The sequence below is a fragment of the Sinocyclocheilus anshuiensis genome, unplaced genomic scaffold, assembly GCF_001515605.1.
Source record: "Sinocyclocheilus anshuiensis isolate Anshui unplaced genomic scaffold, SAMN03320099.WGS_v1.1 scaffold477, whole genome shotgun sequence".
In the NCBI taxonomy this organism is placed as follows: domain Eukaryota; kingdom Metazoa; phylum Chordata; class Actinopteri; order Cypriniformes; family Cyprinidae; genus Sinocyclocheilus; species Sinocyclocheilus anshuiensis.
The window spans coordinates 3,169,344-3,189,913 of record NW_015536549.1 but is presented as its reverse complement, the minus strand read 5'-3'; the positions used below and the strand labels follow the sequence as shown (position 1 = coordinate 3,189,913).

Here is a 20,570-nt window from a genome sequence, read left to right as displayed (position 1 = left end):
CACACACACACACATATATATATATATATATATATATATATATATATATATTATAAAATAAAAAAACTAGTTATATATAATCATGCAATATATATATATATATAAATATAAATTATTTAATTTTTATTAATGTTTAAATTATATATATTTTAAATAAATTATATGCTTTTTTTATTCAATGAAAAAGTAGTCAACTATATGTTTTATGTAATTTATAATATTTATATAATCAATCGATCAAAGAATTGAACTAATTTTTCATTTCTCTATTTTACTAACAATCTCTCATACCTCGTATTCTCTTTTTTCTGAAGAAACTGCTTAAAACATCTAAGCCTGTACAGAGAAGTTATGTTCCCAAGTTGGGAAAAGAAGATGTGAAGAATAAGTTTGAGGCCATGCAGAAAGCTAGAGAAGAGAGAAGCCAAAAGAGAAGTCAGGAGGAGCAAAAGAAACGCAGAGAGCAGTACGTTAAAGAGAGAGAGTATATTCGCAAGAAGCAAATGGTCAGTAGAGAAACTTGCCCATCAGCATCTTGTTTTGTCACTTCATCTACTGACTGCCCTGCCTCATCTCTCTGACACTAACAACGCATAGTAGGAGATTTTGACTTGAGGTTAATGAAGATACTGCTTGCTGGTTCTGCAGTGTTTGCATAAGATTTGGCATGCATCAATACCTGATTTCAGGATGTACACAAAACTTCTTATAAAAAAGCCTTTAATTAGTAAAACACCCCAGTATCTGTGATGCCTTCTTGCTGCATGCACACTCTACTGATCCCCTGCTCATGTCACGATTGATGGCCCAATCAGCATCCGCCCCTGTAGGTCATACGTGCCTGTCTTACAAGGATTAAGGTCTGCTTGGCTTGCTACGACCAGCATGGTTTCTGATCCTGGATAAAACGGCTAACCCCACAACAACTGTCGGATCCTCCACAGATAAAGGAACTCCTCACCTCTAGTGATGAAGAGGAAGAGGTGAAGCCGACGAAGATAGAAAAATCATATGTTCCCAAAATTACAGGTAGGGTGAAATGAGAAAAACGGAGGGATATGGAATATTCGTTTTAGGACTGATCCAACGTAATTGTTGTAACAGCATTTTAATCCCCTTATAGATGCCAACTGTTGGCTTTCTGTCCATTCACAGGCAGTGTGAAGGGGAAGTTTGCAGAGATGGAGAAACAAAGGCAGGAGGAGGAGCGGAAAAGAACAGAAGAGGAGAGAAAGAAGCGCGCTGCACAGGAGGCCATAGAGAAGGCCAAGATTCAGAAAGAGCTGGCCAAGAAAGCCCAGGAGGTGAGTCAGTGTGTCATGATAACAGGCTGTGGCTACAGCAGGATGCTTTTAATGCGACTTTGGCAGTCGGCTGCTTTGTCAGGTCTACTATTAGAAAATCTCCACCAAAGTATCTGTAATCACTCAGGTAATCCTCTGATGCAATGTAAAGTACTATTTTAAAACCTAGCAATATATTAAAGTGAAATCAAATCAAGGAATGGATTTACAGTATAGAACAATGTCACATCACAATAGAAATTGCAGTGACAGGCAACGTAAGACTCATAACCAACAAAAGTTAAACATTATTAATATAGTGGATTCATAAACGTTTGAGTTGAATTAAATATATATTTTTAAAATAATTATATAATTTTATTTTATGTATTTCTTTATTTTTATTTTTATTGTTTAAATACTGTATATAAATATAAAATAAATTTGTATTCATAAAATGGCCCACCGTTAAAAATCACACAAACAAACACTTCTTTTCAAGTGAGATTTAAAAAAAAATACTTTAACTTTACAATAAGTTCTCATTTGTAAACTTTAGTTAATGTGTTAACTAACATGAACTAACAATGAGCAATGTCTTTTTAACAGCATTTATTTTAATTAATTTTAATTATATTAATAAAGTTTATTAAATATATTCTGTAGTTCAGTCATGAAACTCTAGATGGCGCAGGTGACGGGTTGTTAACGTAACCGATGATATTCAGAGAGTTAAACGTGCAGCAGCAGCAGCAGCAGCAATAATCTACAACTATAGCAATAACCAACAGCAGCAGCAATTCAGCAGCAGCGTAGTAGATCTGTTTCGCCAAGACCAAATACATTAACATTGTCATATCCATCACCATGCTAAAATGTTCCGAGAGTTGTCATGATTGAACTAATGTTAACAGATACAGTACAACATTTAAATGTTAAATATATTTAAAGATCTTAAATATGTATTAGTAAATGTTGAGATTAACATTAATTAATACTGTAGAAGCATTGTTCATTGTTGGCTCATGTTAGCTAATGTAGTTAACTAATGTTAACAAATGAAACCTTACTGTAAAGTGTTATCGTAATAAGTTTATTCAGCAAGGCCGCATTCAACTGATCAAAAGTGACAGTAACAACATATACAATGTTACAAAAGATGTCTATGACCACTGAAATTTCAGCTTTGCCACTGCAGAAATAAACTACATTTTTAAATATACTCAAATAGAAAACAGCTATTTTAAATTGTAAAAATATTTCACAGTATTACTCTTTTTACTGTGTTTTGATCAAATAAATGCAGCCTTGGTGAGCAGAAGAGACATTTCAAAAACATTTAAAAAAAATCTTACCAAATATTTGAACGGTAGTGTATAATATAGAAACTGTGAAATGAAATGTAAAATGTGTGCAGTGATGCCCAAATGACCCACTGTCTATACTTACTGTAGCCAGAATTAATGAGCATGTGACTGCCAACTGTTTCCCACACCACTTGTAGGCCATGCTCTCTGACTGAATTAGCAATCCCATATCTCTGTCTAGTATGACACAAATGAAGGCAACTGTGCCAGAAGAATGTCCCCTGCTGTCAGACCTTATCTGAAACCTGTCTGGATGCTTGTCCATGACTGCAGAAATGTTGCAGGTCAAAGCAGTATAAATGAAAAAAATAATTTGTTATTGCTTCAGATTAGACCTCACATTTGTTTCTGATTTTCAAAAATATTTAACAAAACAGGAAGACATTTCATCACACCTTTGTAATTCCAGTGATAAAACTGCTATTTTATCTGTTTGGGTTTCTTCTTCACGTCTTCTTCATGACAGGAAGGTGATGACAGTCTGCTGGTACGAGTGGTGCCTGCAAAATCACAAACACAACCGGGAAAGATCAAGATGAAGTTTGAGGACTTGGAGAAGAGCAGAGAAGAGGAACTAAAGAAGCGAACTGAGGAGGAAAAGAAGAAGAGATACGATGAAAACCGCCGGTCGTTCCGAGAGGCCAAGCGTCGCTCAATGATTGAACAGGTGAACAATCTGTTTTTAAAGATGAATGCCATCTGTACTAGAAAGAGTTTTGCTAACTTTGGCAAAATTTAAAAAATAAACGTTTGACTAAAAAAGTTTCTATCTTCAAAAAAGCTGGACGATGCAGAGTCTACTCCCAAGGAGAAGGAGCAGGTGACCCCAGGTAAACTGCATCTGACCTTTGAAGAACAGGAAAAGGAGCGACAGGAGCAGCAGAGAAAACAGGCAGAGGAGGAGGCCCGACGCAAACTGCAGGAGGAAAGAAAAGCTTTTGAAGAGGCCAAGCTGGGCATGGTGAGTATATTTTCCACAACCAGCAGATATATTGGTTTACATATACAAAATATAGAGTGGACACTTTTTTACTATTCAGGCACTTGAAGTTTATCCAAAACTGAAAATTGACTAAAGATGTACTCACCTTCAGGCCATTCAGAAAGTACTGTGAATGAGTTTGTTTCTTTATCGCAAGAAATTTGGAGAAATGTAGAATCATCGTCAGAATGAGTCCAAACAGCTGATAAAAACATCACAATAATACATAAGTAATCCACACAACTACATAATATTTAATAGACACAAACTGCTCACTATTATTACAAAAGGTCATAGAAAACATGTACAACATGTCTGGCTTGAAATATAACAGCTACAATCTAAAATCAGACAGTGAAAAGGATTTGCTGACTTGGCACAGTTGGACATGTAAGTTGGAAGCCAGATAAAACTCTTGACTGTTGACTAACTAATTTTCCCCAAACCTAATATATTGATTTGCAGGTTGTAAATAGTGATGATGACATCCTGCTGGCCATGATAAACTCAGATGGGGCCAAACCCGGGAAGTTGGCCATCAGCTTTGAGGATTTGGAAAAACAGAGACGAGAAGAAGAGCAGAAAAGGAAAGAGGAGGAAGCCAAGCGACGCCTGGAAGAGGAGAAAAGACTTTTCGCAGAAGCTCGCAAGAATATGGTAGGACCATGGATGAGATTAAACATAATGTAGTTGCACATGAACAGTCCGTTTGCATGCATTAATGTATGTTATATGAACAAAACAAATCAACAACAAAAAGTCCATTAATGGGCTTATATTTAACATTCTTGTGACAGGTGCAGGATGATGATGAAACTCTGGTGAGGACAGAGTCACAGGAAGCAATGCACCCAGGGAAACTAGAAATCAACTTTGAAGAGATGCTGAAAATGAAAGAGGAGGCAGAACGAAAACGCAAGGACGAGGCCAAACGTCAAAAAATGGAGATGGAGAAGAAAGAGTTTGAACAGTTGCGACAAGAGATGGGCGAGGTCAGCTGTGCCAATATAATGATCATTACACTTACAATTTCAATACGCTTCAAATATTTACATATGTTTTGTGGGTTTGATTCAGGATGAGATCAATGAAAGCTCTGAGGTGGTGAGCACCGAGTACGAGGAACTAACAAAGCTGAAGCGAACCGGCTCCATCCAGGCCAAAACCCTGAAATCTAAGTTTGAGAAGATCAAGCAGCTCACAGAGGAGGAGATCCAGAAGAAGATCGATGAGGAACGGGCAAGAAGGAAAGAAATTGATGAGAAAATCAAGGAGAGAGAGGCAGAGCGCTGTCAGGAGGTAAAAGAATGAGGGAATTTCTCATATTTTCATTCCAGCTCAAGAACTTTGAAATGAGGAATTTTGCTCATTTCTTTCACAGGATGAAGATGAGGACAAAACAACTCCAGCTAAAGCAGAGGACGTCCCGTTCAGACAGAAAGTGGACATGCGTGCGCGATTCGAACAAATGGCCAAGGCCAGAGAAGATGAGCAGAAGAGAAAGATCGAAGAGCAGAAATTACAGAGGATGCAATTTGAACAACAGGAAATTGACGCTGCTCTCCAAAAAGTAAACCTCTCCTGGGCTGCTTTGTTTAAGAGCTAAATGGTGGACCGACCTCAACACTAATGCGTGACAGAGCTGCATGCATGTGATTTCTGTTGTTTTGCTGTGTTTTCCGAGTGTGAAACACTTTGTCATGTGTCTTGTTAGAAAAGGGAAGAAGAGGAGGAGGAAGAGGGTAGCATCATTAACGGCTCAGCCGCCTATGAGGATGAAGAGGACCACGCCAGGTCGGGCGCTCCGTGGTTTAAAAAGCCCCTGAAGAACCAGTCGGTGGTCGACGCAGAGCCTGTGCGGTTCACAGTGAAGATAACAGGAGAACCCAAACCAGAGATCACCTGGTGGTTTGAGGGTGAGCTGCTGCCGGACTCTGAAGATTACCAGTACATTGAGAGAGGCGAGACCTACTGCTTGTACTTGCCAGAAACGTTCCCCGAGGACGAAGGAGAGTACATGTGCAAAGCCGTCAACAGCCGAGGAACTGCCGCCAGCACCTGCATTCTCACGATTGAAAGTAAGCCGCCCTCCGTCTCCACTAACCACCTGCATGCTGAGATTTCTTATGGCGTCACTAACCTCGAACGGACTGCACGCTCCGCTTCCACTCGGTTCTTCTTCTTCTTGTTAATCTGTGTCTCTCTGTCTCCTTGTCTTTCTCTTTCCAGCTGAGGACTACTGATGCTCTCCTTCTCTGGAACTTTCCCAGACTTTTATTATTTTCTTTTTGATAAAAGTTAATTTCTGAAGGTAGAGCCAAAAACCGAGGAGGAAGGAGCGATATTTATCTCTCGTTTTTTTCTTTTTGCCTTTCCTCCTGAAGATATGCTCAATGATGAAGTGCAATCTGTTGTTTACATTAGATGCTGCACTCGTGGTTAACAAAACAACAAAATAAATCCATATTTGGGATGCATTTGTGCCAAAACACAGATACTATTCCCATGATCTTCTAGCATAAATACATAGCGTAGCTGAAAAGAAATTCAGTTAATTAAATACAGTTGAGTATATTCAAAACATACCCACTATGTCACTGAGGAAGGATTTCATGCTCATGTAATCGAATGAATGAGACGTTACTTGAGAGTTTTATTCAGTATCTGTAAAGGGGCTGTGGTTGCATTTCCTTTGTTAAATTCCTATAAGCACCTCTGTTCAGACTCAGATTGTTTTTCCACATTGTGATCTGAGTATTTAAAGTTTTGAATAAAAATGTACACATAGAGCTTTCATAACGCCAGATGTTTCTATGTTAAAGTGTAGTGAGTAAGTGAAATGTATGGACAGTGTATGTAGGTTAGCAAGAGGTGATTTTAGGTTTTAGGCAGGATATTTGTGTAATGTACAAAATTATAATAAAATTCATGACACTGAAGTGATGTTGTCTGTTTTATGAACTAACACCTTTATTTATATGATAATATAAATGATACATGATTTTAATGATAATGATAATATAAATTATATATGATTTTAAATAAAGTCATTAGTTGCAGACGTGGCCTGATGGAATCATCTGATTACAGATTCAAATAATATAAAAGGCATGATTGTCTGTAAATATGCTATTTTTTTTAGTTATTAGTTATTGCTCATTTGAATTTGAATGTAAGTATAAAGAAAATGAATTAAAATTTAACAAAAAACATACTTTTAACTAGAAAAGCAATGCTTCTTAAGACATGTTAGCTTGCCCAAAATAATAAAAGAAAAATTATCAAGTCTTTTAAAAGCTTGAAGGCCCCAAATGACAGAACAGTCGACAAAACATAAAATAAAAATAGAACATTTGCAATAGACAAAGCTTATGAAATGTGCTTGGCAGATCATTTTTCCCTTCTCATAACAGACCACTCTTATCGAGCAGCTCAAATTGACATATATTTGATTTTAAGTGAACAAACAAGACTTCTTTACTCATTTGAGCCCTTTCTGCTAGACATTTTCAGTGTATTTTCATAAATTTGACCATATCTGACACAACTTTCCTTTTCAGAATGCTACTCTGAACATTTTCCGATTAAGTAGGTCACTTAACATTAAGATAGAGGCGTCTTGATGGTTTATTATTCTAAATTATTAATATAAAAAGCAGTCCTCTCCATACCTGCCACCTAAACAGAATACTCTCCAACCAGAATACTACAAACTTGTATTTTGTACTCGCTTGTGCCAACACAAACGCGTCAAAACAATTTTTTTGCAAACTGTAACAGTAACGTTAATACATGTTGCATCCGCAGGGAGGCGCAGCTGTGTCATTAATCCACGCACACGCTATCAAAAACTGTCTGCTGGTAACTATAGCAACAACAAGGCAAAAAGCTAGACCGGTAGTTAGCAAGGCTCTGCAGCTATCCTTATCTCATTTATCCCCCGGTCAATTCACAAAACATTTAAATACCGTGCTGAAAATGCAGTAGCTTCGTGTAGATGAACATATGACTTATGCCGACCAAACAGTATTCGATGTGTGTGTGAAAAGTTTGGGGCTGTTTACATCGAACTAGCCAACTTGCTATCTTGTTCCCATATTTAACGTTACCGCTGTTATTGTGATCTATGATGGGAAAAGATGTGGAGGAAGTCTCCGCGTCTCTAGTACGGGAATATCTCAGTCGAAAGGTGGGTGACAGATCAGTTTCATTCAGTTTATTCTATTTGGAAGGCTTGCTAGTTACCATGCATGCTAACTATCCTGTACTACCACTCAAAGCAGCATTTTAGGTGATCTTTAAATATATTTACTTATATATATCGGATATATAAATATCGGATATACATATCGTGTGTTTGAAAGGTAGATTTCTTCTGTAAATGTAAAAATGAAAAAGAAATCGCTCTGGTTGGAAGATGAAATGTACTTGCAGGGCCTGAAGAAAACCATAGCTTGCATGGATGAAGAGCTTCCCCGAACTAATTCAAGCATTAATAACAGATCAGATCTACGCAGAATACTTCACCTTGAGGGCCTTTACAAACAGAATAAGGTATCAAAGTGATCAACACCTGTATTTAAAATATAAAGAATGTCGAAAAAGTAGAGAGGCCATCAAAATGCATTTGTATTTAGGCTGAAGAACATCCTTTGAAGTCAATGTTGGAGATGATCGTGAAGGACAGAATGAGTGAAGGTGGCAAAACCAAAGGATGCCGACATGGTGACAATCAAGCACATCCATTGGAACAAACCATATCCAGTTCTTCCATAGACATGACTGGGAATGTTAAGAGAGAGGAAGATTGTATGGAAAATCTGTTGGGTGACAGTCCAAGGTATTTATTTATTTACAAAAATCCAGTGGATTCGTTTGTTTGAGACTTTCGAGATCTGTTGACAGTAATAAACATTACACCTTTTACATAGGTTATCTGAAAGCAGTGTGTCACAAGTTATTGTGCCTTCCCAAACACCTTCTGAAATCACGCACAAGAGCTTTGCTGTTCACCCTGAGAGTGAGAGAAGTGTGTACTGTTTGAAAGAGGGATTTCCCTCTGAGAAAAAGGTCATAGACACTGACAGCCAGAAGAACAGAAGCAGCAGGATAAGACGGGGCATTATGGCAGGTCCCATTGCCAGCTCCTCACAGGTGATGAATGTTGTTAATGAAGTTAAAATTAATTCATTAAATATTAAAATACAGCATTAAGAATTAATAACGTTTCCTATGTATTTAATTTATTTACTAAGATTTTATTCTACATTATTCCTCCTTTGCAGCATTTAATTGAATTGACAAGGATATCATTTTCTTTAGGAAAGTAACAGGAGACGTCCAGCTCGAAAAGCACCTTCATCTGTTACAGCAACATCAGAGGATTGCAGAGAAGCAGCAAACTGGACAAATGGTGTCAGTACTACAAATACAAAGTCTATCCCATCAGCCCCTCTTGAATGGGAGAGCAGCATGTTTTCAAATTTACATACAGGATTCATAGACCGTAGTGGACATGAGAGGACGTCAGACGTCAAACATCGCTTGTAAGTTTGTTTGAATATGTCCAGTACTTAACCTGTATCTGGGAAACCTACTCTACATAGTTTATGTAAACCTTCAGTTGACAAAAATGATTTTCAAATATGTCAAAAAGTCAAAAGCTTTTTATTTTTGAGGGATTAAAGCAGTTTATATCAGTTCAAACTCGAGAGGTGAAAGGTGGGAATGATTCTAGGGGTACACAGGTCCAGGGGGACTCACAACAGTTTCTGAATTTTACATTTAAAAAGGTAAGGGGCCCAAAGCAGTTTACAAGTAGGTGGCCCAGAATTCCTATCCATAACCTTAAATGCAAGCATGAATTAAATATGAGTAAAATCCCTTAAACGTAAAACTGTATGGCTCTAAGACTATGAAATTTGTGATGATAAAAATATACTGTTGATATTTTTTCTCAGCTGCAATATGTCAAGTGTGTGATTATGAACTTTTATTGTTTCCTCGCCAGAAAGAATTCGGCACCCAGCCCAAAACTGGATGGACTCCATGTGTTGGAAATGGTTTTGGGTAGTGCACCTAAAATCTTCAACAGATTACATTTTGTATCCTAGCCAGTTCAACTGCAGAATATGCTAGCAGCTTTTGTATTGCTTTAAAATAAATGAAGTGCTGTTTTGTCCACATTCAATATTTGTGCATCTGTCCATTTTTAATATTTATTTTCCTAATCCTATTATTTTGAAATAAATTCTACCAAAAGGCAGTGTGTGTACACAACCACCCTATAATGATAAAAATCCACCGTTTCAGCACAGACTGGACTGGCGTGTTACCTTAGCTCCGCCCTGAGTGGGCTGTCATCAGTCCGCCATGGTTTCACCGCCGGAGCAGATGTAGACAAGAATGACTCCTAAGCGATTGAGGTGTTCTGTTGTTGGATGTAATAATGAACGTAGCAGTCGTCATTTACTCCTGACATCTGATCCACTGAACTTGCAGTGGATTTCGTTTGTTTCTGAAGGGAATGCGCCCCCGATCTGCCTAAATGCGTCTATGTTCGCGCGAATCATTCATGATCCAGCCTCATCTACAGAAGAAGTGAGTATAATGTTTTGTAATGAATCTTTGCAAATTGCCTTTCCTAATAATGTACTAATTAGCAAGTGTCACGATGAATGCGGCTAAAGTAAACAAAAAGGTGTTTTTTACAGTACCATTGAGACATTTTAACCAAACTATGTTACACACTTTTCATTAAGACCCTAAAGAATCATATCAACTTGTAGAAAATGGGCATCATATGACCCCTTTAAAACAATCTTATTTAAAATTCTATTGTTTTGAAATGCCTCCAATCCTTTTTCAAATTTTACAGATGACATAGAGAATGAGGAGAGCTTGTGTGATGTTTCTAGAACAACCATGCCAATGCTTAGTTTAGACAAGACTCCCATGGACCAGATGACTGCCACTGTAAGTACATTATCATTTTATCTTCCTCGAACCATAATCTGTGATATCAGCCCAGTCTGATATGATATCTGTGCTCTCATGCCTAATTCAGGCTCTTAAGGAGATCATCTTTGGTTCTCCTATGGCTTGTTTCACTGAGGAGTGGAAACAGCAGAATTTTACCTTTTCAGATACTCCTTGTTTGAAGTATGGGATTGTCCAAAAGAAGGTACAGTACTCCAGACAACCTCAGGATTTACTGTAGTTTTGGTTTGTAAACCTTTGCATCATGAGATCTTCTGGGGTTGTTTTATCAGGGAGGACCCTGTGGAGTTCTTGCAGCAGTTCAGGCTTGTGTTCTACAGAAGCTTCTGTTTGAAGAATCGAGCAGTGACTCATTGGATGTGTGAGTATGAAGCATCAGTCATATTTGTGCCAATTATTCTGTTGAAAGATTAGATATTTTTTAATATCATTATAATTTTCAAAGCTCTTATTGAGCTCACATTTATTTGCATTTTTATACATAAACCAGAAAATATTTTAGGTTATAAATGGTAATATTTGTATTTTATTGACGTCTCAATTTTTCTTTTTTCTTTTTTGTTTTATGTCATCAGGAGACTGGAGGTATCAAACATTTTAAGGACAAAATGTCTATCTCGGGCTTTGGCTGACATACTATGGAGAGCCGGGAATATGAAGAGAGCCACAGTCGCAATGTAAGTGTCACTCATTTAGAATTATTACTTATATTTACAAACCTCTTGTTCATTTGTCAACCGTAAAAGACCTGCCCCCACAGAAACACAGGAAGAAGTCTGTTCACCCCAATTGGACGCTACAAATCAGATGGTATTCTAGAAATGGTAAGGTCATTCTTTGACCCTTAAAGTGCCTTCTAATTGCTTCTTAATCTTTTGATGACTACTACATATTTCTCTTTTGTTAATAGATTTTTTTCATATTCCACATAGATAACATATGTCACTATGGAGACCTTAGATGATCTCACTTCAGTTCTTGAGCAGCATATTAGACAGGTAAGCCTGCACTTAAATGACACATCCCGTATACTTGATTTCTATTCTTGTAGAATATATATTTTCAAAAATAGTATAGAAATATATGATAAGATTTATTATGTATAATACTGTTAATTATGTATTTATATTTATAATATTAGTATTGATGTTTATAATGTTGTTATTTATATTTAATATTTATATTATTTAAATTTGCTATAAGCAAGTTTTGTTATATACCTTATATGCAGGATTTGTATCCAAGCACATCCAGTGATAGTCTTGAAGCATTTTAAGGCATATATCACCTGTTTAATAGCTCTTTATGTGATTGATGATGGCAATTAATAGCAGTTTTCTTTCTTCCTTTTAGTTTGAGTCTGGCCCCTTTGGCTGTATCCTGCTTACCGTCTCTGCCATTCTTTCCAGAACTATTGCAACGTGAGTTTCCACCTCTTTAACTCAGTGCAGACTGTTTACTTTCATATATTCACAGAGCTAATCGATTCGTTTTTTTGTGATTTAGTATACAAAGTGATATGGATGTGCCAACATCCACTCTCATTGGAGCTCATGGCTACTGCACACAGGTTTGCCATATTAACACTTTACAGTCCATATCCTGATACACATATGAAAGCATATTTGATTGTTCTCTTATTGGTCACAGTGTTGTTTGATTTTTGTACAGCTCCAGTGTGTACAGTGTCATTAAGTCTTATATTTTCCCTTTCATTTTTCTTAAGGAATTGGTAAATCTTTTGCTTTGTGGACGGGCAGTTTCAAACGTCTTTGATGATGAAATGAAGCTTGATTCCGGAAATGGAAATTTTACACTTCTGAAGGGAATTAAAGCACATTGTAACATTGGGCTGCTGTCTTTATTTGAGCACTATAATATATGTAAGGTAATGAGGCTTCAAACACTCTAACATATACTTAGATATTAAATCCAAATTTCTTATATCACGATTTCTCTCTTTTTAAAGGTTGGATCTCACCTGAAAACTCCCAAGTTTCCAATTTGGGTAGTGTGCAGTGAGAGCCATTTCAGTGTGCTCTTTTGCCCCTCTGAAGACCTGGCAACTGATCACTGCAGAGAGGAAGAGTTTGACTTGTACTATTATGATGGGCTGGCCAACCAGCAGGAACCAATTAGATTAACAGTCTGTGAGTCTTTTCCTTTGGGTAATTGCTTTTCTGGACACACACACAAAACAAACACTGATTTTATTATACATAGGATTTGTAATAAACCCAACCTTTGCACACTTGCTTTGTAATCAGGGTTTATAATAAGTCAGTATTAAAAGGTCTTGTGTGTTTTGTGTCTCTGAACAGATCTACATTGTGCTGCTGGTGCGGTTCAGAATGACAACGCAGACAGTGATCTCATTCCTCCACTGGAGCTCTGCATCAGGACCAAGTAAGTCTCTTATTTCATCACTGCTTAGAGGTGTATCTCTCGTTTATCAGAATATTTTCTATAACATGTCATTTTGATATTGTGCAATAAAGACATTGTGGTGATATTAATGCTTCAAATATGTCTTACAGATGGCAGAATGCAGTGGTCAGCTGGAATAATACAGATCCCATTCTTTGACTATGCACATAAAGGAGATTTTTATTTGACCCCGGTTGATTTTATGTGGACCTAAATTTAGGTTTTATATTTAAAAATGCATGCGTTTTGTATGTATTTTGTCTTTTATGATTGCTGCCATTCTATATATATTTATATTATTTTCATCATTCTACTGCCCATTTTGCTTGTTTTACACAATTGTTTGCTATCACTTTGTCTCTCATAGTGTTATATTGACAGTATGGCATTAGGAACTGTCATGCTTTGACACTTTTTTTTTATTACTTTATTCAAATCATGATTAAATGAATTAGAGAGAATATGACTTGTGATGTGTAAATAATTGGCATTGTTCACTCTAATAATTAAAGGGATAGTTCGCTCAAAAATGAAAATCTGTTATTGTTTACTCAAACTTGTAAGACTTATTTTCTTCTGAGGAACACAAAAGAAGACATTTTAAAGAATGTTGGTAACCAAACAGTTTTGATGACCATTAAATCACGGACCAAAAAAAAAAAAACGTGTATATTCCACAGAAGAAAGTCATACAGTTTTGGAATGACATGAGGGTAAGTAAATTTTAATTTTTGGGTGAACTATACCTTTAACTGTGTGCAAGAAAAAGATTTCTGAAGACGATATACAGTGTCATTTTGTGCAAAGAATGCTTTTGTTGCAGTCTGTCCCAAAAGGATGGACCCTGATTAGTGTTTTGCATGGAGATGACTCTTTAACTCATTAAAATGTCAAAGAAATGCATTTCAAATATCAAATCTTCTTTGAATTGGATCAATGGGTTATGCCAATGTCTTTTAAGAGCTCTCTACATTCTGTTTATGGCATCAGAGGACAGTGTACTCTCAATGTTTGATCATTTATTTTTACATGGAACATCTGGTGTAGTATTTCTCTCCTTGTAATGTTATCATGTTTATACACTTAGTAACTGTTATTTAGGAGTATAATTTTTAATTAATAGTGATGTATATAGAAAAGCAACTGACTACAAATGTTACCATCCTATGAAATAATCACAGCCCTGTAGTAACAAACTGGACTGAACAATGGTCATTTGTGCACATGCAAAAGAACATGATAAAGTGTAGAACATTATTTGATAGCATTAGTTGATCAACAGTAACTCCCGTTACAAGAGGTTTTCTTGATCATTAATCATATCAAGTCATTACAAAAACAATTTTAGTGATAAAATACAGAAGGTTTAATCGCAAACCTGCAAAAACAGATTGAAATGGTCGATGACTCGCATGAAATGTGTTCAAATGCCCACAGGAGCACATAACTACCACCTTTGGCATTAAATAGGGCTGAATAGCTAGGCCTTCTGGGTAGTAGTTCTGGTTGGTGCTCAGTTGTGGACTAACCAAAACCCCAGTCATCACTCAGGGTCTCATAGTTGGAGCCAACATGTTGGCTATGATTTTGGGATGAGGTTAGAGCCTGATTAAGAGCTGATTATGTGAGTTTTGATGCTATATTGTACGAATTAAGAGATATGCTTACAGCATAGTGGAACTCTGATAACGCCAAAGTAAACAAAAATATTGCGTTGTTTTTCCACAAATCAAGTGTATATTGCAACACAAACATCCCAGAAATTATAAACAGACATGCATTTTAAAGGAAGTATTTCCTGGCAAAAGTATATCATACTTTTAAAACATCTGACTCTGATCACTAACTCGTTCACTTTGATCTGTCTTTTCTTTCCTCACAGCTAAAACTGCATCACTCCACGCCTATGGCAAGCCGTTTTTACTTTTATTCATTCTCAGGATATGCATTCTTGATATCAACAATTAAATTTTTACTAGTTAAAATGTTAATTCTTGATATCAGGAATTAGATTTCTACTAATAACAATTGCTATTTTTGATATCAGCAATTACATTTCCACTAGTAACAATGTTAATTCTTGATATCAACAATGACATCATCACTCGCAGAAATTGAATTCTTGATATCAGCAATTAAATTTCTACTAGTAAAAAATATTATTCTTGATATCAATAATTTATATCCAAGGAATGGCAATAGGCAAGCCGTATTGACTTTTATTCATTTGCAGGATACAAATACTTGATATCAGCAATTCAATTTTCACTAGTTAAAATGTTAATTCTTGATATCAGTAATTGGATTTCTACTAGTAACAATTGCAATTTTTGATATCAGCAATTACATTTCCACTAGTAACAATGTTAATTCTTGATATCAACAATTAAATTTTCACTAGTTAAAATGCTAATTCTTGATATCAGGAATTAAATTTCAACTAGTAAAAACTATAATTCTTGATATCGCAATTTTTGATATCAACAATACAATTTCCACTAGTAACAATGTAAATTCTTGATATCAACAATTCAATTTTCACTAGTTAAAATGCTAATTCTTGATATCAGGAATTAAATTTCAACTAGTAAAAATTATAATTATTGATGTCTGTAATTGTATTTTCAGTAGTTAAATGTCACCATAGGCTGCCATTCAAATTTAATTGTTGATTGAAAGAATTGATTTCTTACTAGTTGAAATTCCAATTTCACATATCAGAAATACAATTCTTACTAGTAAAAACCTTTATTTTTGATATCAGTAATCACATGGTTACTAGTACAGATGTCTATTCTTGATATCAAAAATTTAACTGCCACTAGTGACAATGTTCATTTCTGATATCATGAATGTGATTGTTACTAGTAAGAAACCAATTTTAGATATCAGAAATTATATTCATATCAGAAATGCATTTTCAGATATCAGAAATAACAAATGTAACATGTTGAAATGCATTTACTGATATCAAGAATTAACATTTTAACTAGTAAAAATTGAATTGTTGATATCAAGAATTCATATCCTGAGAATGAATAAAAGTCAAAACGGCTTGCCATACCACGCCAAAATATCGCTCTGGAACTTATAATTAGATTCCACCCCGCAGCTGAAAGTGCAAATATATTTTCCTCTTACAAATAAACCTCATAAACGGTCATGTCTGAAGGAACGATCTAGTGTCCTTACTGACAAATATAAATCAGTGACTGAGTTCAGTCAGTGTGTGTGTGTGTGTGTGTGTGTGTGTGTGTGTGTGTGTATGTGTGTATCACAGTACTCAAACTGTCCTCAAGGTGCCTCGTGTCAAGGTGCCAAGGTGCCAATTCATGCCTTGTGTCATGAATCCAAAATCAATCAACAAATGAAAGTAAAAACAAAATAATAATTAGCAGTGATTTGTTTGACAATGACAGTTCATGTTCACTTTCTTCTCTCTACACTTTTTGACTTTTGTGCTCAACTGCAACGTTAATAACCTGTACAGACTGACATCTCAGACAACGGTCCTGATGTTATCATACACGAGTCTCCTATCCGAGGCTCCCAATCATTTTATAAGGGCCATCTGGTGTTTTATTTTTAGGGCCCTGATAATGGAACAATTTCCACCCACACATGGTGATGTCATAAATACAGAAAGTATCGGTCGTTAACCCACCATGGGGATATATTACTCGATTGAAATCATTTGGAAGCGGTAAGGAATCTAGTTAGCCGCTGTGCTGCTTTGACGTTGCTTCCTATCAATGGAGGACTTCATAGAAAATTGCTTACTTCCGTGTTGCAAAATAAGCTGGATATATTTAGTGTTAAGAGTTTGCTCCCAAACTTGCCTTGTTGCCATTATGTCTTCATGGATGAAGAATACTGACATCACCTGTCTCTTTTCATTCATGACTGAGTATCACAAGCCAACAGGCACAAAATGAGTGGAGGTGGGGAAAGATTCCCATGTGACGTGTCAGGAAGGAGGAAAGAAAGATTTGGAAACCTGACAAATAACATGTCCTGGGAGAAAAGCTTTTTTTTTTTTCTGTTGTCATGTGCATGCACTTTGGGATCAATAAAACCATGAGGCATCAAAAAGAGTCTAAATGCTAATACCACTGAATGGCAACTAAGTGCTGAATTAATTAAGAGACAGCATGTTTGTAAGATCTTCCACTTCACATGTCATGTCTGGGTGATATTGATTTGAATGTCGGCTAATTCATATTCATGTTTTGTATTTCTTCACAAATTGGTGTTAGTCATAAACTGGCAAACACAAAGCTTGGCCCTGCCCCCTCTCAGTGATGTATGAACCATAAATCGTAAGACCACACAAAATAGATCAAGGGTCTTTCAGAAGGAGATGTGTGGGTTTAAAAAGAATATGGAATCAGCTATAAATAACAGGACAGGGCCCCTCTGGATCATCTAATGGGATTAAAATGTTTACTTTGCAGAATGTTGCCTCAGAGGCAAAGTTATGGAGTACGTCATGTTTCATTTCAGTACAAGCATCCTTTCCTCATCCTTTTCCTAAAGAGATTCATTTTTATGTCAGACTGCTTTCTATTATCATTATTTAGAGTGCAGTAGTTGTTAGACCACAAGAGTTCAGCTGAGTTTTTTTTCTCGTTTTGTATGTGTAACTGTCAAAGACATGTTTTCACAGAGATGTGTATATGTTTCTGTTATAAATTCATGCACATTTGAGTTCATTCATTGTTTACAAATATTTGACTAAAATGTATGAATGTGATATTCAGAAGGTAATAACTAGAGAATGTGCTCCCTTGAAAATGTTTAAAGTTAGGGTTCTTTAAGAAAGATTTACCATTGAAGTGTAACAGGTCACAAGTCCAGGTTGAGTTGAGCGAGGGACCATGGCATGGGTCGAACTATCATGCATGCTGAGAAACAACAATATACTGTCTGAAAAATTATTCCTTTATCTGCATGGTCTAAGAAGGGCGCACATATAGTTTATCTTTAAATTTGTTGCATTATGTGTATAATGTTGTTTTATATCACTTTACATGAACAATGTGATTTGTTAATAGTGATGTCATTGGAATTTGATTTGTCGCACATGTTCACTTGCATATCAGCAGATATTTGCATGAGAGACTTGAAAAAGGTCTCTGAGAAATGCATATTTTGAACATAATGTGCTTTTTTTCTTGCAGTTTTCACGGTGTCTGCTGAAAAGAGAGAGAAACAAACAAACAGCGAAAAGACAGATAGGTTGGTTGGTTGGTAAGATTTTTTTTTTTATCCCTCTGTGCTAACTAAGGCTACATTTATTTGATCAAATACAGTAAAAACAGTACTATTGTGAAATTTTATTACATTGTAAAATAAATGTTATATAAAATGTAACTCATTTCTGTGATGGCAAAGCTGAATTTGCAGCAGCCATTACTCACCATTACTGTCACAGGACCTTTCAGAAATGAATGAATGATTGAATTAATTAATTTATAATATTTAAGAAACTGTTATACACTTATTTTTTGAGGATCCTTTTATGAATAGAAAGTTTAAAATAACAGCATTTATTTGATATATGTATATATATATTTATATAGTAACAATGCAAGTCTTTACTGTTGTTTTTGATCAATTCAATGCATCTGAATAGCTGAATAAAAATATTAATTTGTTTACAAAAAAAACTTATGATTGAATTCACCATTATTACCATTATTGTTACACTTTTTTTTTTTTTTTTATTGGCAATATATATCACCAAATCAACATTTCATCTCAAACTAGCTTTCCCCAGCTAACTTTGTATAAATTTTGTCTGTTTGATATATTAATGTGCAATTTGAAAACCCATGTAAAATAGAAAGTATGGCTAGTGATAGAAGATAAACACTCACATATTTAGTTTTACCTCCTGAACTTGATAGTCAACATTTTCTGAAGGTAAAAGCATCATTTTTCACTGACCATTTGCTGGAAAAGATAAAAGTACTTCATTTTTAAAAACTCTAATTTTAGGTCATATGTAGTATTCGTGGAAAGTGCCTCATACACTTACTGAACACGCACATTGTTAAGCGCCCAACTTTGAATCAGTCACATTTTAAATACAATAATTATTTTAGACGGTGTGTCAGTGTGAATCACACATTTAAAGCATGCGTGATTTAGAAGTATAGATTTACTTACACAAAAACTAATCTGTGAAGTCAATAAATAGGTCTGGGTTTTGCTTTTAATAGACACGTCCACATCGCTCTCTGGTGAGTCACTGAGGATGGGGTCAAGAATCATTACCAGGGAAACTATTGGACAAAGTCTCTCTAATTTATCACTTCATGAATGGAGCCGGGGCTCTTCGCTTCCGTGATGAAGAACTCTGAATAAGGGAACGACCTGCCTTTGTTAGACTTAGCTCCGGACAGCTTGCCGGTAACTGGAGGATTGTGTGTTTGGGTATAATTGTGTTAGAACCCTCCCACATATCATCCCTTGTGCGTCTTCTGTCTCGTTCTTTAATCTCTGCTGTTTGTCTTTGTGATAAGTGATATCCCGTTTAGATCACAATAGATTGTTTATGCCCACCTGATGAGAAGAAGGCTCTGTAACGGCCCTGGTGGATACACATTATTTATAGCGTCAGAATCAAATTAGACTGTTTGTGAAAGCCCAGGATACCTGCCATTTTTACTCCGCAATAATCTGTCTGAAGTGATGTATTGATGCTTTCAGACGGAGTCTTAATTACGACATAAGCCGTCAGTTAGCGAGGGATGCATTTGAAAAGTTTTTTTTAAATAGTGGCTGAATTGTTTGTTGCCAGACATTTAAAGTAACTATGTCTGAGGATTTATATTCCCTCTAGACCAGTAAAGCCAACTGCTATTTCATAGAAGACTCTAAAAAAAACCACTCAAACCATGTCACACGAGATAACAATGATGAATGGTGAAGGAAAATGATTTCCTGGTATTACTTTCCCAGATTTTCACTGTGGCGCACTGGAGCGAGAATCCCATTTTTAACAGAAAGCTTGTGGTCGCAACGACGTAAAATACATTCATGAGTACACATTCATCAAAATGGGGTTTAGTTTATTAAGAACACTTAAAAAGGGTCATGTCATGAAGAATCAAACTAATCTTTTGATTGCAATTTGAAAACTTCCTTCCGAAATGAAAAAAGACTGTTGATACTAATCTGCAAAAAAAGAAAAGAAAAAAAAAGAAACTTTCTGGCGTCATATGAATACATTTGAACAATCACACACTACATGTCAATGACGTCTGCTTTTACTCATTGCACATGCAAAGCAGTGTTTACATAGGAGTCTTAAAGGCACAGCAACCAAAAAATGTATCCGTTTAACATCATTCTAGGGTCCGTGGAAAATTGTCATTAAAAACTCAAAAAATTAAAACTTAACATTATAAATGGACCTCAGGGAACAGAAGTAAGTCATGGTATGACCCTTTTAAACAAGCTAGAGACAATATGAAAGATAAATATGTCTGATAAGCAAGATCCTGT

The 20,570-nt window shown here is 35.9% G+C and overlaps 2 protein-coding genes across 3 annotated transcripts in view; both read left to right on the top strand.

Annotated features, from left to right (window-relative positions):
* LOC107699960 (nexilin-like) overlaps positions 1-5,865 on the top strand; it is an 8,046-nt gene extending 2,181 nt beyond the window's left edge. Inside the window, exons 3-12 of the mRNA XM_016501426.1 lie at positions 315-506; positions 945-1,029; positions 1,156-1,304; positions 3,117-3,317; positions 3,432-3,611; positions 4,098-4,289; positions 4,430-4,624; positions 4,710-4,931; positions 5,014-5,202; positions 5,347-5,865. Of these exons, the coding sequence (XP_016356912.1) occupies positions 315-506; positions 945-1,029; positions 1,156-1,304; positions 3,117-3,317; positions 3,432-3,611; positions 4,098-4,289; positions 4,430-4,624; positions 4,710-4,931; positions 5,014-5,202; positions 5,347-5,865 (2,124 nt within the window). The remainder of the gene's footprint in view (positions 1-314; positions 507-944; positions 1,030-1,155; positions 1,305-3,116; positions 3,318-3,431; positions 3,612-4,097; positions 4,290-4,429; positions 4,625-4,709; positions 4,932-5,013; positions 5,203-5,346) is intronic.
* Positions 5,866-7,484: 1,619 nt separating this feature from the next.
* Positions 7,485-13,331, top strand: LOC107699968 (protein FAM188B-like). Of its 2 annotated transcripts, none has more exons than XM_016501440.1 (18): positions 7,485-7,821; positions 8,067-8,186; positions 8,270-8,472; positions 8,564-8,786; positions 8,955-9,178; positions 9,643-9,701; positions 10,510-10,607; positions 10,699-10,815; positions 10,904-10,992; positions 11,207-11,308; positions 11,392-11,455; positions 11,564-11,629; positions 11,985-12,052; positions 12,138-12,201; positions 12,358-12,519; positions 12,601-12,781; positions 12,953-13,037; positions 13,169-13,331. In XM_016501440.1, exons 1-18 carry the CDS (start codon positions 7,759-7,761, stop codon positions 13,215-13,217), a joined length of 2,037 nt encoding a protein of 678 aa, XP_016356926.1. In that variant the 5' UTR covers positions 7,485-7,758; the 3' UTR covers positions 13,218-13,331. The 2 variants fall into 2 exon arrangements, with proteins under 2 accessions (XP_016356926.1, XP_016356920.1); XM_016501434.1 differs by having other exon boundaries at positions 12,601-12,799.
* The last annotated feature ends 7,239 nt before the right edge of the window (positions 13,332-20,570 follow it).